At 55.9% G+C, this 22,409-nt stretch overlaps 1 protein-coding gene across 2 annotated transcripts in view; it reads left to right on the top strand.

The window, feature by feature from the left end:
* Positions 1-22,409, top strand: part of HSF1 (heat shock transcription factor 1) — a 63,938-nt gene that overhangs the window by 6,899 nt on the left and 34,630 nt on the right. For both annotated transcript variants that reach the window (XM_031609463.2, XM_031609462.2), the window contains exons 2-4: positions 8,843-8,951; positions 14,561-14,697; positions 16,056-16,180. In XM_031609463.2, coding sequence (XP_031465323.2) covers positions 8,843-8,951; positions 14,561-14,697; positions 16,056-16,180 — 371 coding nt within the window. The remainder of the gene's footprint in view (positions 1-8,842; positions 8,952-14,560; positions 14,698-16,055; positions 16,181-22,409) is intronic.

Genomic DNA, 22,409 nt, shown 5'->3' with positions numbered 1-22,409 from the left:
CACAGCCTCCTTGGGCAACCTGAACCTCCTTGGAGATACTATCTTTCCTTTTTCTGCCTCAGGAAATGGTTTTATCTCAATCCTTAAGTTCTACTCTTTATTTTTTCTTTGGGCTGAGCCTGGAGGAGCCGTGGCACCCAGCATCCAGTGGAGCCCCTCCTGCCCAGCAGCCCGGGTGGGGAAATCGCTGAGCTCAGGGTGGCACAGTGTGTGTTTGTCTGCGGTGCGACGGAGCTGCCAGCACAGGGCAGCCTGCTGTCAGCACCGCAGCACGGGGGGCCTTGTGGGGGGCAGAGGGGCTGCAGCAGCTCCAAGGATAGCAGCCCCAGGGCTTGGCCTGGTTTGCACCCAAAGGTGATACAGAAAACAAACCTGAGGGGCGCTGATCTGCTGACAGCGATGCTCTGATGTGGCAGCATCAGGCAGCAGCCTGTCCATTCGTGCTCTCAGACAGAGGGGGGGAGCAGAGGACGTGAAATAAGCAGAGGACATGAAATAAACCAGCAGCTCCTTTTGCTGAGCCAGGGATGTGCCCAGGAAATCGCTGAGTGCTGCTGCCGTCTGCCTGCAGTGATCCTGGAGCAGAGCCCACAGCTGTCGCCCTTGTGCTGCTCCCACATGCTGCACACCCTGAGGCAAGAAAGCAATGAGTCCTGGAGGCCAAGAGGGCCAGTGGAACCCTGTGGTGCATTGCCAGAGTGCAGCCAGCAGGGCAGGGAGGTGCTGCTCCCCTCTGCTCTGCCCTGCAGGGCGCTGCTGGAGCACTGCGCCCGGTGCTGGGCTCCCAGTTCAGGGCAGACTGGGAGCTGCTGGGAGAGCCCAGCGGGGGGTGCGGAGATGGGGGGGACCTGGAGCCCCTCCTGGTGGGGACAGGCTGAGAGCCCCGGGGCTGTGCGCTGGGGGAGAGAAGGCTGGGAGGGGTCTGAGCAGCGCTGATGGGTGTCTGGAGGGTGGGGGGTGGGAGGAGGGGGTTGCGTTGGGTTGGGGGAGCTCCAGAGGTCCCTTTCATCCCCTGTGGTTCTGGGACTTTGAGATCTTTAAGCTCCCTTCCAACCGAAGCCATTCTTTGATCCCCTTTGGAAGCTCTGCCCTTTGAGCCCACAGCTCTCTCCTTTGACTGCAGCCTTCCCATGTTTGGGTCCCGGGGCCCCCAGCCCCACACCCAGGGCAGCTGGCCATGCCCAGGAGCAGCCCCCAGCCCCTGTCTGCCCCCTGCAGCGCAGCAGTGCTTCCCAAGGGGCCGGGGCAGCTGCCACCAGAAGTTGTGTCCCTGCATGGGGCTGATGGCACGAGGTCTGCTGCAGAGATGGGAAGGGCAGGTCGTGCCTTGGAAATACCCTTGTTGCTCTCCAGGTGGAGCTAGAAGTGGGTTCCTCGGGGTTCTGGGTCCGTTTCTGCTTTTCTTCCAGTAATGTTGACACAAAAAAAGGAGCAGCTGTAGCATGACATCATGAAGTGTGTTGGATAGGAAAAGTGTCCATAAAGATCATAGAGCAGAAGAGTTACAGAATGTGTTGGGTTGGAAGGGTCATTAAAGTTCATAGAGCTATGGAATGAGTTGGAAGGGTCCTTGAAGATCACAGAGCTGTGGAATGGGTTGGAATGGAAGTGTTCTTAAAAGTCATAGAACCATGGAATGGTTGGGTTGGAAGGGTCCTTGAAGATCAGAGAGGCATGGAATGGAGTGGGTTGGAAGGGTCCTTCAAGGTCTTGTAGCCATGGGATGGTTGGGTTGGAAGGGTCTTTAAAAGTCTTAGAGCCGTGGAATGATTGGATTGGAAGGGTCCTCAACGACAGTAGAACCATACAATGGTTGGGTTGGAAGGGACCCCCCAGCCCCACCCCTGCTATGGGCTGGCTGCCCCCCAGCTCAGGCTGCCCAGAGCCCCCCCACAGCCTCGGGCACCTCAGGGATGGGGCACCCACAGCTCCGGGCAGCAGTGCTGGGGCTGCACCGCCTCTGGGTGAAGGATTTCCCCACGTCTGACCCCAAATCTGCCCTCTTTGAGCTGAAATCCATTCCCCCACGTCCTGTCACTCCCTGCCCACTCGCAGCCACTCTCCTCCTGTTTATCAGCTCCCTCTCATCTCACCCGACTGCTGGCAAGCGCTGCGTAACAGCGACGATGAGATTTAAACTTCGAGCTGCGCCATCCCCATTTAAACAGTAAATTTGAAAGGAAAAAAAAAAACCAAAAACAAAACCCCAAACTGCAGCAGCCGCTGCTGTCGCTGCCTTTGTTTCATTACCTGCCCAGCTCTCAGCCCAGCTGAGTCACAGCTGCTGCCCACCCCGGTGGGTGCGGGGTGGTCTCTCCTTTCAGTGCCGCGTGAGGGAGCTCACGCCACAAGGGTGTGCAAAGCCAGCAAGAAGGCTTCTGCAGCTTTCCTCCTCGTAGAAGGACTTACAGCTGCTGGAAAGCAGGGGAAGCTGTTTGCTGAAGGCAGGAGCTGCTCTGCTGTCTGAATTTTGGAAGGGTTCCTGCTGCGTCCTGCAGCGCGGTGGCGATGGGAGTGGGGGGCCTGGAGCATCGTCTGGGCTACAAAGGTGCCAAAGCTCAGCTTCCACCTCTTCTCCCCCAGGGTCAGTTCACCCCTTGGGGGGTCAGATTTGCCCCCCGTGGCACTGAGTGGTGCTGGAGCCCTGAGGCACTGGGGAAGAAGCGGAGTGGGGCTGGTGAGGTCTGAACGTCCGGCATCACAGAGGGTTTGGCTTCTCACTGTCCTCTCTTTTACATGGACAGGTGATAGTGACAGGACACGGGGGAATGGCTTAACCTGAAGGAGGGCAGATTGGGGGCAGATGTGGGGAAATCCTTCACCCAGAGGCGGTGCAGCCCCAGCACTGCTGCCCGGAGCTGTGGGTGCCCCATCCCTGGAGGTGCCCCAGGCTGTGGGTGGGTCCTGGGCAGCCTGAGCTGGGGGGCAGCCAGCCCATGGCAGAGGTGGGGCTGGGGGGTCCTTCCATCCCAACCATTGTATGGTTGTGTGATCTGTAAGGACCCTTCCAACCCAACCATTCTGTGGTTGTGTGATCTGTAAGGACCCTTCCAACCCAACCATTGTATGGTTCTGTGATCTGTAAGGACCCTTCCAACCCAACCTTCTGTGGTTGTGTGATCTGTAAGGACCCTTCCAACCCAACCATGCTATCTCTAAGATCTGTAAGGATCCTTCTAAGCCAACTATTCATTGGTCTCTGATCTTTAAGGACCTCTCCACACAACCATACTATGTCTGTACAACCTTTAAGGGCCCTTCCAACCCAACCCATTTCATACCTCTATAATCTTTAAGGACCCTTCCAATCCAACCGTTCTACGTCACTATGATCTTTAAGATCCCTTCCAAACCTATCATACCATGCCTCTATGATTTTTAAGGATGCTTCCATCACAATCATCCCATGGGTCTGTGATCTGCAAGAGCCCCTCCAACCTATCCCAAGGCACTGCGATCTGTAAGGACCCTTCTAATCCTGCCATTCCATGGCTCTGTGGTCTTTAAGGACCCTTCCAACCCAACCACCCCATGGCCCTAGGATCTGTGAGGGCCTTTCCAACCCCCCCCATTCTATGACAAAATCAGATGAGTGAGTTCTGTTTCGTTTTCCATCATCATTGCTGTGCTGCCTGCCCACGCCATCCATGGTGGAGCCTGCTGAGTTCTCGCACCCCAACAAGGCCATCACTCCCCATTCCCGGTCAGAAGAAGACTTTATTGTCCTTTATTGTCCTTTATTTGGGATTGGGCACAGGAAGGGACCCCGGAGGCTGTGCAGTGAGCACATCAGCTTGGATCCCACAGCAAAGGAGCGACTTCAATCCTGCTACAAACTTTTTTTTCTTTTTTTTTTAGCCATATTGGCCCACTCCAATTATTTTTACTCTGGAATCATCGTGTCTGTGCGTACAGCAGTGTGACCACTGCTGCTGATGGTGTCAGTTCTGTGCCACGTAGGCACGTGCCTTGTGAGCTCTGGTCCTTGTGTCTGCGCCCCATAGCATGGGGGGGGAATGGGTGCTGGAGCAGCAGCCCCCTCGTTGTGCCCCTCTGGGTCACCCCCAGGGAAGTGCTCAGCTGCTCTGTGCACTGACTGTGTGAGAGGTGCTGTTGTCAGAGCTCAACTTGGTGGGCTGGAATGCTTTGGAAGTGATCCTAAAGAGCAACTGGAGCCATACGGCTAAATGGAAAGGAGATAAAAGAGAGATTTAACAGAAACCCATCCACGTCCTCACCTCTCCTCTGAGCACAAAATCCTCTCCTGGATGAAAGACGTGGGGCAGATCCAATGTAGCCGGAGTTCAGCAAAGCTTTTGATACTCTGCCATGTGGAAAATTGTAACTGAAACTGGAGAGGATGGGGATTAGTGCAGGAATTTGGAGGGGGCTGACAGAGACAAAGCTGATCTGCAGGGGCTGCTCTGCCTGGGGGAGCAGACTGCAGCCCGGGGATCTCGGGGCAGACTTTGTGGGGCCATGGGAGACGTTTCCCCGAGTGCTGTTGGGCACAGTGAAGAATTGGGATGCCAATGGGCGAGGGCTTGGGGTGCCAATGTGGCAAAGACTTGGGATGCCATTGTGGCAAGGACTTGGGATGCCAAGGTGGCAAAGACTTGGGGTGCCAATGTGGCAAAGTCCTGGGATGCCAGTTTGGCAAGGACTTGAGATGTCAATTTGGCAAGGACTTGGGATGCCAAGGTGGTAAAGGCTTGGGGTGCTAACGTGGCAAAGACTTGGGATGCCAAGATGGTGAAGACTTGGGATCCCAATGTGGCAAAGACTTGGGGTGCCAATTTGGCGAGGACTTGGGATGCCAATGTGGCAAAGACTTGGGATGCCAATGTGGTAAGGACTTGAAGTCCCAGTTTTGCAAGGGCTTGGGGTGCCAGTGCAGCATGAAAGTCTTGGGATGCCAGTGTTGCATGGATTTGGGATGCCAGCGTGGCACGGACTTGGGGTGCTGCCCAGAAGAGCCCAGGCAGCCTCGTGGGCTGCAATCACAGAAGCGAGGTGGTCGTGCTGGCTCAGGGCTGCGTTCTTTCTAACATTGACAATGATCGTGTGCCACTTACGGATGGTTTAATTAGGGCTGGTCTGCTGTAAACTTCCACTGGTGTGCTGGGGACCTCGTGCTCTTCCAGCTTCCCTTCAGCTCTGAGCTGGGCGCTGGGTGCTGTGGGCGCTGTGGGTGCTGTGGGTGCTGTGGGCGCTGTGGGCGCTGTGGGTGCTGTGGGTGCTGTGGGTGCTGTGGGCGCTGTGGGCGCTGTGGGTGCTGTGGGTGCTGTGGGTGCTGTGGGCGCTGTGGGCGCTGTGGGTGCTGTGGGCGCTGTGGGTGCTGTGGGTGCTGTGGGTGCTGTGGGTGCTGGCTGCCTCCTGGGCTCAGCTGGAGCTGCCTCTCGGTGGAAGCATTTGTTTTGACCTTTTTGATTAGAACCATAGAATTATGGATTCATTAATGATAGAAGAGACCTCCAGGATCCCCAAGTCTGACCCATCCCGTCACCCCCACCACCGCCGCGTCCCCAGGTGCCACATCCCCACAGTTCTGGGTTGGTGACCCCCACCCCTCCCTGGGCAGTTCGTGCTGATGCATCACCGTGTTTGGAAGAGAAATGTTTCCTACCCTCCAACCTGACCCTTCCCTGGGTGCAGTGTGAGGCCGCCTCCCCTCATTCTCTCTTTCAGACAAGGCCGGCGTGTTCCCAGCCCAAACAGACACCAGAGTCCCCTGGCACTGTCACGGCTGTGCCCCAGACTCGTGCTGTGGGGCGGCCCTGCAGGAGCAGCGGAGCTGAGAGGGCTCTGCCAGCCCAGCGTTCTGTGATCCTCGTGGTGGGGCAGCAGCAGAAGCAGCAAGCAGGAGCAGTGCGGTGCAGCACCGTGGTGGGGGTGGTGGAGAGCCTCCTTGAAAGCAAACGCTGGAGCACTGGAGGGTTTCTGCAGGAGCAGCCCAACTCAGCTGGCAGCCAGCCAGCCCCAGTGCCAACTTTTAATCAACCCACCTGGGTTTGGTGTGGGCAGGTGCAGTTGTGCAGCCTGGTGTGTGTGTAGTCCCGGTTCTTTATGGTCAGTGCTGTGCTGGCACCGTCGGGCTCGGTGGGACAGCATCAGCTCTGCATCGTGGAACAAAACCCGGGTTGTGGAATGCGTTTGGAGCTCTCGTGTGGCTCTGCCAGAATGAAAATCCCTTCTGCTGCTGCTTTGCAGATGCTCGTAGTGACAGCACAGCTCCTGTCGGCGTGCCAGAAAGCTGCTGGGAACCGTGCTTCATCCAATGGCACTGCGGATCTGAGACTGAGTGGGGTGGGCTCCGGGCCACTGGATGTGGGGTCACGGTGATGACACCTGTGCTCAGGGCAGCTGCTGTTGTGTACCTGGGCTCGTGCTGCAGTCCTGCACCGCGTGCTCAGCCCTGAGTTGGAGCAGCATGGATTTGGAGGGCGGACAGTCCAGGGGATGGGGAATGGGGTGGCTGGGCACAGGCGGTGGTCAGCAGCTCCGTGTCTGGGGTGTTACTGCGTCCAAGTGTGGAGCCCCCAGTACAAGACAGGGAGCTGTTGGAGAGGGTCCAGAGGAGGGCCACAGAGATGAGCAGGGGACTGGAGCACCTCCCCTATGAGGACAGGCTGAGGGAGCTGGGCTTGTTCAGCATGGAGAAAAGAAGGCTGTGGGGTGAATCATTGCAGCCTTTCAGTACCTAAAGGGAGCCTACAGACAGGAGGGGAATCAACTCTTGGAAAGGGTGAGTGACAGCAGGACAAGGGGAAATGGTTTTAAGCTGAGGGAAGGGAGATTGAGGTTGGACGTCAGGGGGAAATTCTTTACAGAGAGAGTGGTGAGGTGCTGGAACAGCTGCCCAGAGAGGCTGTGGATGCCCCGTCCATCCCTGGAGGTGTTCAAGGCCAGGTTGGATGGGGCCCTGGGCAGCCTGGTCTAGCATTAGGTGGGATGGTTGGTGGCCCTGCGTGTGGCAGGGGGGTTTGAGATTCATGATCCTTGAGGTCCCTTCCAACCCTGGCCGTTCTGTGATTCTGTGAGTGGTGTCCCCCATTGGGAAGCAGTGCTCTTTCACCCCCTTATCAATGGCACAGCCCGAGCTGTGCTGTGATCCTGTGGCTGTGCTGGCTGGGACAGCCCTGCTGGCTCCTGCTGTGAGCTGCTCTGCTCGGAGCTCTGGCAGCACCTGTCTGTCCGTGGGCTGTGGGGTCAGAGCAGTGGGGATGCAGGCCCATCCTCTGCTGCCCTGCTCTGCCCCGGGCCCATGCACGGAGACTGGCAGCGTGTGGAATTGCTTTAATTTGCTCACAGATGTTGGCATTTCCGCTCAGCCTGCCCGGCTCGTCTTAATTAGCTCAGGAGAGCGTTGGCTGTTGCTGGAAACAGCTAATTGGGACAAGCAGCGGGATTAACAGATTTGCTAGTTGTGCAATTTGGGATGTCATCTTCAGAGCACGTTTAACCTCCCCGGCTGTACTGCAGCCCCAGGGAATGGTGCTGTGCTGGTCGTGCTGCCGAGCAGCTCGGTGGCAGCTCGGGGCTGGCAGCTCGTGGGACAGGCAGGTGTTGCTGCTGCCCGAGCTCCAGCCGTGTGCCCCACACTTTGTGCCCCACACTTTGTGCCCGAGCCCCACACCTGGCTCCATGCCCAAGTCCTGTACCCAGCTCCGTGCCGAAGTAATTCCTTACCCAAACCCCACGCCCAGGTCCTTTATCCACTCCCCATGCTGGATATCGGGGGAAGTTGTTTGCTGTGAGAGCGGTGAGGTGCTGGAACAGCTGCCCAGAGAGGCTGTGGATGCCCCGTCCATCCCTGGAGGTGTTCAGGGCCAGGTTGGATGGGGCCCTGGGCAGCCTGGTCCAGCATTAGGTGCAGAGGTTGGTGGCCCTGTGTGTGCTAGGGGGGACTGGAGCTTCATGATCCTTGAGGTCCCTTCTAACCCTGGCCATTCTGTGGTTCTATGATTTTCATATCCAAGCTCCATGACCAAGTAATTCCTTACGCAAACCCCATGCCCAGGTCCTTTACCCAACCCCCATGCCTGGGCTCCATGTCTGAGTCCCATAGAATCACAGAATCTTTAGAGTTGGAAGGGACCTTTGAAGGTCATCAAGTCCAACCCTCCTCCAATGAACTGGGATGTATTTCAGCTCCATATGCCAAAGTCCCATGCCCAAACCCCATAGCCATGTCCCATACACAGCTTCATACCCAAGCTCCGTGCCAAAGTCATGCAGCCAAATCCCATACCCAAGCTCCACACCCACTTCCCATACCCAAAGTTCCCATACCCAAGCTCTGTACCCAAAGTCTATGCACAATTCCCATACCCAAGCTCCATGCCAAAGTCCCATATCTAAGCCCCATACCCACGTCCTATACCCAAGTTCCATGCCCCAGCCCCATACCTAAGCCCCATGCCCCTACCCAAACCCCATGCCCCAGCCTGGTGCCCAGCAGCACGGCCACTGCCCTGTTCAGGTCCTGGCAGCAGCACGGTGAACGTGGATGTTGTCTGGAGCTGATCTCCATCCCTGGTGATCTTGCATTGCTCAGGTGATAACGACTCCCAAGCTGATGAACTGCAGCTGAGGGGCTTCAGGAGGTGGGACCCTTACGTGTCCTACAGAAACCTGGGGCTGATGTCTGGGAAGGGAAGGGGAGGGAAGGGAAGGGAAGGGAAGGGAAGGGAAGGGAAGGGAAGGGAAGGCCTCATAGAACCACAGGATGGGTTGGGTAGGAACCCAACCATGACCATCAGCCCCATCCAGTTCCAATCCTTGCCACCCTTCCTGTTGTAATCATGGTTGATGATGCTGTGTTCTGTTTTGTTTTGCACAGAGTGGAAACAGCTTCCATGTGTTTGACCAAGGACAGTTTGCCAAGGAGGTGCTCCCGAAGTACTTCAAGCACAACAACATGGCCAGCTTCGTGCGGCAGCTCAACATGTGTGAGTACTGGGGCAGCCCGTGGGGCTCAGAGCTGCAGTGAGGTGCCAGGCTTTAACCCAGGGAGCGTTTGCTGCCTTTGCGACCCATTCAGTTTTGGGGAGCCAGCGGGAAGTCGAAGGTCGACTGATGGGATCGACAGCACTGCAAACTTGTGCTGGATGAAAAGAGCTGTCGGACTTCTTTCATCTCCGCAGCCCCGATTATTAGATGGGGAGCTCTCAGTGCCTGCTTTGTGCTCGCTGTCATTAGCTGCCAGCCCTGCAATGAAGGAGGAACTCGCCTGGAACGCGTCCAGCTGGACTGAGCTGCCACGCACAACAGCTTGTTCATTTTCTGCCTGCTTCCTTCAGGGGATGTTGCGGTCAGCGTTATGTAAAGCAGACACTGACTGAACTTGCACTTCTCAGCAGCACTTAACTTTCTTCCTGTCAGAGCTGCAGCGGTCAGAGCAGGGCTGGAAGGATCTCGGTCCTTTGAGTCAGGTGCCACCATCTCTGGGCTGCTCTGATGGCGTTGTGCCTCACCTGGGCTTTCTAAGCCTCCAGCGGTGAGATGAGATTCAGCCCACGGCTTGGGCAGGTGCACTCGTGGCTGGGTAGATTGCTGGCTGGGTGGCTGGGCCCAGGCAGTGATGGTGAATGGAGTCACATCCAGCCGGCAGCCGGACATGGGTGCTGTTCCCAGGGGATCAGTACTGGGGGCCATCCTGTCCAGTGTCGTTATTCGTGATTTGGCTGTGGGCATTGGGTGCACCCTCAGGCAGTTTGCAGTGGGGAAGCATTGATCTGCCCAGGGTAGGAAGGCCCTACAAGGGGACCTGGACATATTGGATCGCTGGGCTGAGGTCGGTGGGATGAAGTCCAGCAGGGCTGAGCTCTGGGTCCTGCACTTTGGCCACACCAGCCCCCGGTGACGCTGCAGGCTTGGGCAGAGTGGCTGGAAGGCTGCATGGGGGAAATGGACCTGGGGTGTGTGCTGGTCAGTGCTCGGCTGAATGCGAGCCAGTATTGTGCCCAGGTGGCCAAGGAGGCCAACAGCATCCCTGCTTGTGCCAGCAGCAGTGCAGCAGCAGGAGCAGGGAAGTGATCATCTCTGCACTCAGCATTGATGGGAGCACACCTCAGTGCTGTGCTCGGCGTTGGGCCCCTCGGTACAAGAAGGACATGGAGTGCATCCAGAGAAGGGCAGCTGAGCTGTGAGGGGTCGGGAGCACCTTAAGGTGAGCAGCTGAGGGAACTGAGATGGTTCAGTGTGGAGAAGAGGAGCTCAGGGGAGCCATTATTGCTCTCTACAACTGCCTGAAGGAGGGTTGTGGTGAGGTGGGGGTCGGCCTCGTCTCCCCTGTAGCAGTGATAGGGCTAGAGGAATGGCCTCAGGTTGTGCCAGGGGACATTCAGGTTGGACATTGGGAAAAACTCCTCTCAAAGGGTGATCCAGCACTGGCATGGGCTGCCCAGGGAGGTGGTGGTGGAATCCCCATCCCTGGAGGTGTCCAGGGAACATTTTTGTGTTGTACTGAGGGACAGCAGTGGTTAGTGGGGAGTGGTGGGTGGACATTTGGACCAGGTGATCTTGGAGGTCCTTTCCAACCTTGGTGATCCTGTGATTCTTTTCCTTCAGGGAATGCTTTTACCATAGGGATGGTGATTGTCTGACCCGAGCTGTCCCTGCTACTATTCACACCTTCTACATCACGGTGGGCCTGGGTTGAAAAGGACCCCAGGGATCATGAATCCCCAAACTCCTGCCACATGCAGGGCCACCAACCTCCATATTTAATACCAGCCCAGGCTGCCCAGGGCCCCATCCAACCTGGCCCTGAACACCTCAGGGATGGACGGGGCACCCACAGCCTCTCTGGGCAGCTGTTCCAGCACCTCACCGCTCTCACAGCAAACAACTTCTTTCCTCATTGCTGGGGAAATCATAAAGAAGAGACACAGTCCTTTTTTCTTTGAATCTTTGTGTCTTTGAAGGCATCAGGGAATCACTGAGGTTGGGAAAGGCCTTTAAGATCACAGCATCCAACCATGACTTAACACATCCACCTCTAAACCCCGTCCCTCAGTGCCACGTCCATGCGTCTCCAAAATCCCTGCAGGGGTGGGGACTCCCCCACCTCCCCAACCCAGCTGCCCTTTGCATAAAGAAGTTATTCTTGATATCCAGTCTAAACTCTGCTGCCACAACTTGATATCCTCTCTTCAATCATCTTTATTATTTTTTTTCCTTTTTTCTTCCCCCTAAGAGTAACCAGACCTGGTTTTGATTCTGCTGGGCTGTTTTCCAGCTTTCAGTCATCTGCATTCCGTTCCGCACTGACTCTGTTGCATCTGGGCTGAAATGCAGCATTGAATTTATCACTGAGTGCAATGCACAGAGCAAGTCACATCCTGAAGGAGTTACTGCTGTGCACGGTGTGTGATGGCACTGGCCTTTTGCTGCAGAGCATCTCCCACCAGACTTTGCTTGTCTTTTGAATGGTGCATGTGTGTAGGCGAGGAGTGGCACTGGTTTGCATCTGTCCTCTGAGAAGTGTTGAGAGTTATCAGGGAATGAGGGATTCCACCTCCCCTTGGAGCTGAGGACAGGGTGCCCAAATATCAAACCCTGCCAGGAGACCAGGGGTGATGCTGGACTGGCTCTGTGTCATCATGGGATCACGGATGGGTTGGGTTGGAAGGGTGCTTGAGTTGGGTTGGAAGGGTCCTTAAAGATCATGCAGCTGTGGAATGGTTGTGTTGGAAGGGTCCATAAAGATAGCAGAGACACAGAGTGGTTGGGTTGGGCTGGAAGGGTCCTTACAGATCATAGAGACATGGAATGGTTGGGTTGGAAGGGACCTGAAAGATTGTGGTGCCATGAGATGGTTGGGTTGAGAGGGTCCTTAAAGATCATAGAGCCATGGGATGATTGTGTTGGGTTGGAAGGAACAGAGTCATGGGATGGTATTGGAAGGATCCTTACAGATCATAGAACCATGTGGTGATTGGATTGGAACGGTCCTTAAAGATCACAGAGCCATGGAATGGTTGGGTTGGAAGGGTCCTTACAGATCACAGAGCCATGGAATAGTTGGGTTGGAAGGGTCCTTAAAGATCACAGAGCCATGGAATCACAGCACAGTTGGGCTGGATGGGACCCCCCAGCCCCACCCCTGCCCTGGGCTGGGTGCCCCCCTCAGCTCAGGCTGCCCAGGGCCCACCTACAGCCCTGATGGGTTGGGGTTGGACTCAGGGATCTCAGAACCCCCTTCCAACCTCAGTGGTTCCACGATCCCATGATCTTTGTGTCCTTTGCCTCACTGGGGTGACTGCATGACGTGACGTTTTGGTGTTGGCACGCTGGATTTGGGGTCCTGCGTTGCAAATGAGGAAACGTAACCACCACCTTCAGGTGTTCCTAATTCTTTTTTTGCATGTGTGTTGAGGCTGTGCTTCAATGTGATCCAGCTCTTCCCACTCTGCATTAAGGAAGGGAAGCTGTAAGGGAGATCTGTCAGCTTGTGCTGGGTTTGAGCATTTCAGCTCACATAAAGCTGGGGGAGGCGAGGTCTGTGTGTCCAAACATGGGAGCAGTTCAGGGTTTGTCCCCACTCTGCTCATCCTGTGCTGGAAGAGAGGGGCTTTGCCCAAACTGCACGGCAAATTTCTGTGCACAAAGGCCGCCTTCGGAGCGGCCCTGCTGGAGATCAGCCCTGGTCTCCAGATGTGGCCTTGGAAGCGTTCAGCTGTAGCAGGGGCTGATATTTTCATTGTCTGTCAGCACCTTGAGGGCTGCGGGGCATTTCTGCAGGGCCCTTTGCACTCTGAGGATCCCTCGGATGGCCGAACCCCGGCTCATCCCACGGTGTGACGTCACATCTCTGCATGGCTCACTGCTGGGAGCGTGGGGGGCTTTTATTCCAGCCCAGCTGTGGGCTGACAAACAGCACCGCAAAGCTGCGGGCTGCCAGGTCCCCACCCACGGCCTCGGGCACCTCCAGGGATGGGGCACCCACAGCTCCGGGCAGCAGTGCTGGGGCTGCACCGCCTCTGGGTGAAGGATTTCCCCACATCTGCCCCCACGTCTCCCCTTTGAGCTTAAAGCTGTTCCCTTTGGTCCCATCACTGCTCTTCTACATCGCTCTCCTCCTGTTTCTGGGCTCCCTGTAAGCTCTGGGAGGCTGCAGTGAGGTCTCAGAGCCTCCTCCTCCCCGGGCTGCAGCCCAGCTGTCAGCCTGTCCCCATGTGGAGGTGCTGTACGAGCATCTCCTTGCCCTCCTCTGGATCCCCATCTCTGCGCTGCCCCCAGAGCACAGCCCTGCAGGTGCAGCCTCTTCCAAACTAAGATGGAGCGAAACTTTCCAACAGTGCCTTTCTGGGAAATGCGTGTCAGGATCAGAAATGGAGCTGAGATCTTTCTGAAGGCGTTGAGAGTCTTGGTCTCCTAACGGCCTTCCTGCTTTGAACCAGGCTCTTGGATCTCAGCTTGGGGAAGAGGAACGATTCCTTCTCCCAAAGAGCCGTCAGACCTTGGCGTGGGCTGCCCAGGGGGGCGGTGGGGTCACCAGCTCTGGAGGTTCTGAACTGTGGAGATGTGGCACGCAGGGACTGATCCTGAAGTGCTGATAATCCCAAAGTGCTGATAATGTCGTTACTGGGATTGAAAGTGGTGAACCTGATGAGGTTCAGCACAGCAAAGTGTGAGGTTTGGCACTGGGGCCGGAGGAATCCCAGGCATCCATACAGACTGGAAGGAGCGGGCCTGGAGAGCAGCCCTGCGGAGAAGGAGCTGGGGGTCCTGGTGGGTGAAAATCTGAACGTGAGGCAGCAGTGTGCTCCTGCAGCTCGGAGAGCAAATGGGATCCTGGGCTCCATCGGCAGAGGGGTGGCAGCAGGGACAGGGAGGTGATCGTCCCTCTCTGCTCTGCTCTCGTGAGGCCCCGTCTGCAGCACTGCGTCCAGGGCTGGAGCCCCCAGGACAAGAAGGACAGGGAGCTGTTGGAGAGGGGCCAGAGGAGCCACAGAGATGAGCAGGGCTGCAGCACCTCCGTACAAAGACAGGCTGAGGGAGCTGGGCTCGTTCAGCATGGAGAAGAGAAGCTGCGGGGTGAATCAGTGCAGCCTTCAGCACCTCAAGGGAGCCTACAGACAGCAGGGGAGTCAGCTCTTGGGAAGGGGAGATGGCAGCAGGACAAGGGAATGGTTTAAAGTTGGAGGAGGGAAGATTTAGCACATAGCTGATGGCTCTCAGAAGTGCCCCCAGTAAACAGAAGCGGTGATGAGCTCAGGGGCTGGGAGGGAGCGTGTGCTGAATGCTGGGTGCTGCTGGGTGGTTTCCTGCAGACCCGGGGCTGCGACTGGGGGGCAGGAAGGTTGATTTCAGCTCCCCCTTCAGTGCCAGCATTTTCAGCCTTTCCTCGTGCTGACCTGTGCTGCCAGCAGCAGAACTGGGTTTGGGGAGAGTGGAGCTTTGTGTTTCGCATCACATTTTAGGGGTGAGATCTGTTTGAAAGGAGCACGGTGGTGACAGCACTGCGTATTGAAGCAGACGAGGGCGCCCTGTGCTCCCGTCTGCTTTCTGAACCCACGTTTAACCTTCAAGCCTTCCCCTGTTTGGTTTTCAGATGGCTTCCGGAAGGTCGTGCACATCGAGCAGGGAGGGCTGGTGAAGCCAGAGAAGGACGACACTGAGTTCCAGCACCCCTACTTCATCCGTGGCCAGGAGCACCTCCTGGAGAACATCAAGAGGAAAGTCACCAGCGTAAGTGTGTGCTGCAGGTCCCTCGGGACAGGCTCAGGCTCTGGGTGAGCTGCTGAACCAGCATCAGGTGCTGCAAGGGCTGCTGGTCCCCAGCATCATTGCTTTACGCTGCCAGCAGCTCTTCTTGCTGCCCGGCTGCGAGCTGCAGTGCTGCTCGGCTGCATTCCTGTCCTGGAGCTCTTCCCTTTGGTTTGGGGACCTTTTCCCACTGATGTCAGCGTTGGGTTCATTGTGGGGGTCCCCCGCTGTCTCCCACCAGCGTGCTGCCCTGCAGACCAGACTGTGGGGTCAGCAGTGAGAGCAGTCCTCGTTTCCATTTCCTCCAGACAAGCAGCGCCTGCTTGGGTTGGCTTGGCAGAGGGAAGCTTGCTGTGTCTGAAGGGGCTGCAGAGGAACAGACCTTGCGGCAGGAGGGCGAGCGGCCACAGGCTGAGCTGCTGTCCTTGCTTAAAGGGCTTTGAAGGATAATGCTGTCTGCACACGGAGGAAAAGGAAGGATGAGTGCCTGCACTGTTAACGACGTGTTGGCATCGTGTGTCCCAAGCACGGGTTTGGGCATTTCCCTTTGGGCTCACGGCTATGCCTTGCAGCTGCCCCTGTTTCCCAAACTGCAGAACTGCCACCAGCTGTGTCCTGAAGGCCCTGCTGGGCACCGACAGCTCCAGAGACACAGAAGGACCTTCCAGGTCGATTTCCCAGTGCTGACGTGTGGGCTGGAGAGGTGTATTTCCATCATTCTAACCCACGGCTCACATGGAGCAGCAGTGGGCAGGCTGACACATCAGCCCCAGCGCGGCAGATCTGTGTGCATCTCAGCATCTCCTGAGGGTTTCATCAGAAAAACAGATCCCTGTGCTCAGTGTCTGCTCCTCAGCGGCTCTGGCGGTGCCCCTGCTGTCCCAGCTTTCCTTCCCAAGCCAGCTGATGACTTCTTAATTGCTGAGGCCGCCGTTCTTTGGCTGCGTTGCAGCGGAGACTTTGCAGGCACACAGGGATGTTGGTCCCTGCTTGCAGTGTGAATGACTGCACCCCCAACTTCATGGCTGGTGTCAGCTTTAGGGTTGTCATAGACAGACACGTCTCACCCACCTGAAGGGCTGCACCCTGCAAACAGCTCTTGTGCAGACCTTCAGTTTCACCTGAGTGCTTCCCAAAGCGTGTTACTTTTAGGCTGCGATAGAGTCTGGTGTTTGCGAGCAGTGATTTCCCTGCTGTTTGCATTGTTGGTGGTTGGTTTTCATCCCTTGGTGCAATGTGCCCTGCTGTGGATGTGGAGATATGAAGAGGGGAGAGGGATTTTGCAGTCTGAGCCGTTTTGTAGCAAGGAGGCATTGCTGATGTCTGCCTTTCTGCCCCAGGTGTCCAGCATAAAGAACGAGGACATCAAGGTGCGGCAAGACAACGTCACCAAGCTGCTGACCGACATCCAGGTGATGAAAGGAAAGCAGGAGAGCATGGACTCCAAGCTGATAGCCATGAAGCAGTATGTATGTGGGGAGGGGTGGCAGAAATCTCACCGTTTGCTCCATGCTTTCCTTCCTCCACACGTTGGGTTTGGGGCAGGAAGAGGGGCGGTGCTGCGGGGACCTGCTGAGCACCATCAGAGCCCGTTGGCGATGTCCTGTTTGCAGCCAGAATGCAATCCCAAACACAGGGTGAAGGAGTGCAGCTCTGCTCTGAGACATTGCAGTGGTGGTGAGGCCTTCAGGGGTGTCCTTCTGTGCCCCCCTGGTTTTGGTCTGGCGTTTTGGGCGATGCACGATGCTGGATTTTGCCCTTGTGCGTTTCTTTTGTGGATTTGTTTTGTCTCCCTCTCACAAAGTGTAACTGTTCCGTCCTCTGCTGCACTGGGGTGTTCGGGTCATTTCGGATCATGTCTGCTGTCCTTCTGTTCCTGCAGTCCTCCTCCAGGCCCTTGTCCTCTCACACCCAGTTAGATTCTGGCTGTGTGCCTCACTGGGAGTTCTTGCACTGGGCTGGAGGCAGAGCAGGTGATTTCAAGGCCTCCAGGAGTGCTGCCTTCCCCTAAAGAAATTCGTCACAAAGGTGATGAGCCCCAGCACTGCTGCCCGGAGCTGTGGGTGCCCCATCCCTGGAGGTGCCCCAGGCTGTGGGTGGGCCCTGGGCAGCCTGAGCTGCGGGGCAGCCAGCCCATGGCAGGGGTGGGGCTGGGGGGTCCTTCCAACCCACTGTGTTGTGGTTGTGTGATCTGTAAGGACCCTTCCAGTCCAACCCAACTGTGTTGTGGTTGTGTGATCTGTAAGGACCCTTCCAATCCAACCCAACTGTGTTGTGGTTGTGTGATCTGTAAGGACCCTTCCAATCCAACCCAACTGTGTTGTGGTTTTGTGATCTGTAAGGACCCTTCCAATCCAACCCAACTGTGTTGTGGTTGTGTGATCTGTAAGGACCCTTCCAATCCAACCCACTGTGTTGTGGTTGTGTGATCTGTAAGGACCCTTCCAATCCAACCCAACTGTGTTGTGGTTTTGTGATCTGTAAGGACCCTTCCAATCCAACCCAACTGTGTTGTGGTTGTGTGATCTGTAAGGACCCTTCCAATCCAACCCACTGTGTTGTGGTTGTGTGATCTGTAAGGACCCTTCCAATCCAACCCAACTGTGTTGTGGTTTTGTGATCTGTAAGGACCCTTCCAATCCAACCCAACTGTGTTGTGGTTGTGTGATCTGTAAGGACCCTTCCAATCCAACCCACTGTGTTGTGGTTGTGTGATCTGTAAGGACCCTTCCAACCCAACCCAACCCAACCCAACCCAACCCAACCATTCTATGGTTCTGTGATCTCCTTAGAACCATTTCAAGACAGCCATTCCATGGCTCTATGATCTGTGATCTTTAAGGACCCTTCCAACCCAACCTATTCCATGGTTCTGTAATCTTTAAGGACCCTTCCACCCCCGCCATCTCATAACCGTTTAAGAACTTTAAAGATCCACAGCTCTATGACCTTTAAGGACCCTTCCACCCCAACCATTCTGTTCTCTACGACCTTTAAGGACCCTTCAAACCCAGCAACCTATTCCACAGCTCTACGACCTTTAAGGACCCTTCCAACCAACTATTCTGTTCTCCATGACCTTTAAGGTCCCTTCCAAGCCGCCCATCCTGTGGTTCCATGCATCGCTCTATGATTGCAGCACCTTTGCTGCCCTTCTGTGATTTTTTCCCTCGTGGTGTTGGTACAGAAGAGTTTCATCGTGTCACAAATGTCACCTCGTGAGAACTTTTGGGCCGTGCAGGAGGAGCTCTCCTCCCAGGGAGCGGGAGCTGTGTACCACCAGCTGTAGGCCTGCACTGAGACCTGTGGGGTTGCCTGAACCTGAGGAACCCTTCAGAGCTGATCAGGTGGGGCTGCGGTGTCCGATTCCCTTGCGCAATGCTTTATACTTTTTAGGTTAAAGCTGTTTTTCGGGGTCTTTTTTCCCACTGTGTACCTGCCCATGAATTGGAGAGCACCATCCAGCAGCAAGTTTAATTGCACAGAATCATCATGGTTGGAAAAGTCCTCCAAGATCATCCAGTCAAACTGCCCACCCACCACCAATATTTCCCCACTAAACCGTGTCCTGCAGTACAACAGCACAACAGACGGTGACTCCGCCACCTCCCCGGGCACCTGGCAGCCCTTTCAGAGAAGAAATTTCTCCTAACATCCAACCTGAACCTCCCCTGCCACCCCTTGAGGCCATTCCCTCTCGTCCCATCGCTGATTTCTGCCCAGCTTCTCCATCCACACCATCGTTTTTGCACAGTCCCATTCTGCAGGCTGCAGAAGCGGCTGCTTCCACCCTCAGCTTTGCTGAGGTTCTCACCTGGTGGGGATCGAAGGGGACCCTCACATGGAGCCGTCCCTAAAGTCATAGGTCACTTCACGTGGAGCTGGGGGGACCTCAGTGCTTTCTGTGCTCCCAGGGCATTCTGCACGCCCTCTTTCTGTGCCCTCTGCGGTCCCATGGAGCCACGAGCCCAGGCTCAAGGCTGCACGCATCCCCCGCTGCCTTGGGTCTGCTGCAGTGCTTCTGCCCGCTGCCCCGGCTGTTGCTGCAGCAAACACGAGCGTTGTTAACGATGCTCATCTGCAGACCTCGAGGTGGACACCGTGGTTCTCTGAGCTCTGCTGGCAGCACTGAGCTCTCAGCCCCTCCAAGCAGGCAGCACGGCTCCATTCACCACTGCGTGAGAAACGTTCCACGCTTGTCTAAAAGCTCATCAGCCCCTTGGTGCTGTGGGTGTTTTTTCCATCCTTCTGCCAGTTCTCCATCTCTCAATAAATGCAGTTTTGGAGCTCGTGTCCCATTGCCTTTAATTTTCCCCCTCTCCCCTATTAGCTTCTGTGCACTGTGCCTGGGATGCTGGGTTCTCCACGATGCATCCCCAGGAGCCCTCCTCCCACCTTCCATTTCTGCTGAATATTTCCTTCTTGCCTCTGGAGCTGTGCTCCATCCAGCTCCCTTTGGGTTGGTTCTGGGTCCACGTTGTTCTCAGAGCATCAGCTGCACCTGTCGCTTAAAGACCCAACCATTCCATGGCTCTACAATCTGTAAGGACCCTTCCAACCCAACCATTCCATGGCTCTACAATCTGTAAGGACCCTTCCAACCCAACCATTCCATGGCTCTACAATCTGTAAGGACCCTTCCAACCCAACCATTCCATGGCTCTACAGTCTTTAAGGACCCTCCCAACTGAACCATTCCAAGGCTCTGTGACCTTTAAGGACCCTCCCAACCCAACCATTCCAAGGCTCTGTGATCTTTGAGGACCCTTCCAACCCAATGTGTGCTGTGTCACAGTGATCTTTAAAGACTCTTCCAACCTAACCAATCCATGGCTCTGTGATCTTTAAGGACATTTTGAACCCAATCATTCTATTTTCTGTGATCTGTAAGAACCCTTCCAACCCAACTCATTCCATACCTCTATGACCTTTAAGGACCCTTCCAACCCAGCCATTCCATGGCTCTATGACCTTTAAGGACCCTTCCAACCCAACCATTCCATGGCTCTGTGATCTTTAAGGACCCTTCCAACCCATACTATGTTGCTGTGACCTTTAAGGACCCTTCCAACCCAGCCATTCCATGGCTCTATGACCTTTAAGGACCCTTCCAACCCAGCCATTCCATGGCTCTATGACCTTTAAGGACCCTTCCAACCCAACCATTCCATGGCTCTGTGACCTTTAAGACCCTTCCAACCCATACTATGTCACTGTGACCTTTAGGGACCCTTCCAACCCAACCCACCCACGGCCCTTTTGTCTTTAAAGACCCTTCCAACCCAACTCAAAACCATTCCATGGCTCTGTGTTCAACATACACGTGCAGCGTGTGCAGCAACATGTGTGTGCACTGTGCCTATAGCCCTGTGGCTACATATGTGCACATGTATGTGCACACGTGTGCACTGCTCTGTGCTCCCTGGTGCGGTGAGAGCTCTGTGTAACAACGATGCCAGCAGCACAGAGCCTTTCCTGGTGCCTGGAGCTCTGTTCTGAATCCTTTCTCCTCACCCAGAGGTGCATTTGGAGCGGACGGGGCTCCCCTCAGCTGCTCCCCAGCTGTCCTTTCTATTAAGCCTCTCTGTTGGCTTAATAGAAGGAGCTTAATGAGCGCGGCGTGTCCCGTCTCACAGGGAGATCCCATAGCATTGAGGTGCACGTGGGCTGGGAGCTGCTCTGGGAGTTTCCTGCTGTGGCTCAGATGTGTCCTTGTGGCTTTTGGTGTTTTAGTTTCTGGGTTTGTTTTTTCTTGGGGTTTTTTTTTTGTTGTTTTTTTTTTTTTGCTGCTCTCTTGGAAAATGCAAATCCTTGGTCTTCTTCCAGAGCCTTTATGGGTCTCTGGAGATAGAAAGTAAAAACAACATATGTACGAGATGGAGAAAAAAGGCACGCCTGCCACAAGTGGAACAAATGGAACGGCCAGGAGCTTTAGGGAGGGTTTTAGTGCTCCCTACGGCCTCTCAGCCTTCTGGCTCCGAGGGCTGCGGTGCGTCACAGCTTCCCCATCCTTCCAGTTCACTCCTGGGGATGGAGGAGCGAATGCAGCGGGTCCTGGCCCGAGCAGTTCTGTGCAGGAGGAGCATGGAGCTGGCACCCGGCTGTGCCTCGGGGTGGTGCAGCCCCAGCACTGCTGCCCGGAGCTGTGGGTGCCCCATCCCTGAGGTGCCCGAGGCTGTGGGTGGGTTCTGGGCAGCCTGAGCTGGGGGGCAGCCAGCCCACGGCAGGGGTGGGGCTGGGGGGTCCCTTCCAATCCACTGTGCTGTGCTTCTGTGCCCTTTAAGTTCTCTTCCAACTCAACCCATCCTGTGGGTCTGTGACCTTTAAGGACCCTTCCCACCCATCCCTTCCATGGCTCTGTAATCTTTCAGGACCCTCCCAGCGCAACCCCTTCTTATGATGACCTTTAAGGACGCTCCTAACCTGACCGTCCCACGGCTCTGTGATCATTTAGGACCTTTCCAACCCAACCTCCTATGTCTCTATGATCTTTAAGGACCCACCCAAGCCAACCCATTCTGTGATTCGGTGGTCCTGTGGTTCTGTGATCACTGCCAGCCCAGAAGGAGACCTGGGCATCCTTTTATCAGCAGGTGTCTGCTGTAGATCTTAGTAGAATCGCAGAATCAGTGAGGATGGAAAAGACCTCCAAGATCCCCCAGCCCAGCCCACCCTGCTCTGCCCACCACCACATCCCCACGTGCCCCATCCCCACTCTTCTGGGTCTCCTCCAGGGATGGGGACTCTCCAACTCCCTGGGCAGCCCATGCCAACACATCACTGCTCTTTCAGAGAAGCTTTTCCTAATCTCCAGGCTGACCCTCCCCTGGGTGCACTGTGAGGCCATCCCCTCTCATCCCATCACTGCTCCCTGGGAGCAGAACGGCCTGGAAAGGATTCATGCCCAGGAGCTGCTGGCTCTGCACCTGCTTGATGGGTTTCCCCACTCCTCCTTTGGGGACCATTTGGTGTTGGCTCTGCGGGACCCGAGCGCAATTCCTCCCAGCGGTGCTGTGCCAACGAGACCCTGGTGCTCCATGAGGCCCCGGCTCCCACAAAGCTCAGAGTGAGCATTTCCCTTGGTGCGAATAAATCGCAGCAGACACGAGAACTTGGCTGTGCTCAGCGCAGTTCCTCTCCACCGCAATTAGTTTACCGCACGCAAACCCCCCGTAAATCATAGCAAATAACTCCGACCCTTGGAACTTTATGGGTTCGGAGTTCCAAAAGCAACAGATCCATCACTGAGCCCGGGGGACGGCGTTTGCAGTGGAGCATTTGTTGAGAAGATGGAATCCATCAGCGTTGGGTGAGGGGAGCGCAGTGCTGGGCCACGACGGAGCCAACGAGGCGCTCGCTGCGTGCCGGCACCGCAGGGCTGCACTGCTCTGCTCCGGTGCTGCTGGGGGTGATGTGGGAGCACAGCTCTGTCCCAGCACGGCTGGAACGCACAGCCCTGCTTCCCTCTTCCTTTTCCTCCATAGCTTTGGGAGCATGATGGCATCCCGTGCACCAGCATTAAGAGCTCCGATTGAATGGCAGTGGAAAAAGTGAGGCTCGGTGCGTGCAGCAGCAGCGTAAAGCTCGTAACGAGATCCCTTGTGAAACTGCTGCCCAGATACTTTCTGTTTTGCACCGTGCTTTACAAGTCTGTCATGCCCCATGTGTCGTGCCTGCAGGTGTGCAGCTGCGTG

This window comes from Phasianus colchicus, chromosome 3 (genome assembly GCF_987193195.1).
Source record: "Phasianus colchicus chromosome 3, bPhaCol1.hap1.1, whole genome shotgun sequence".
Classification (NCBI taxonomy): domain Eukaryota; kingdom Metazoa; phylum Chordata; class Aves; order Galliformes; family Phasianidae; genus Phasianus; species Phasianus colchicus.
Note: the sequence above shows the minus strand (reverse complement) of the source record. Positions and strands in the feature narration are given on the sequence as shown.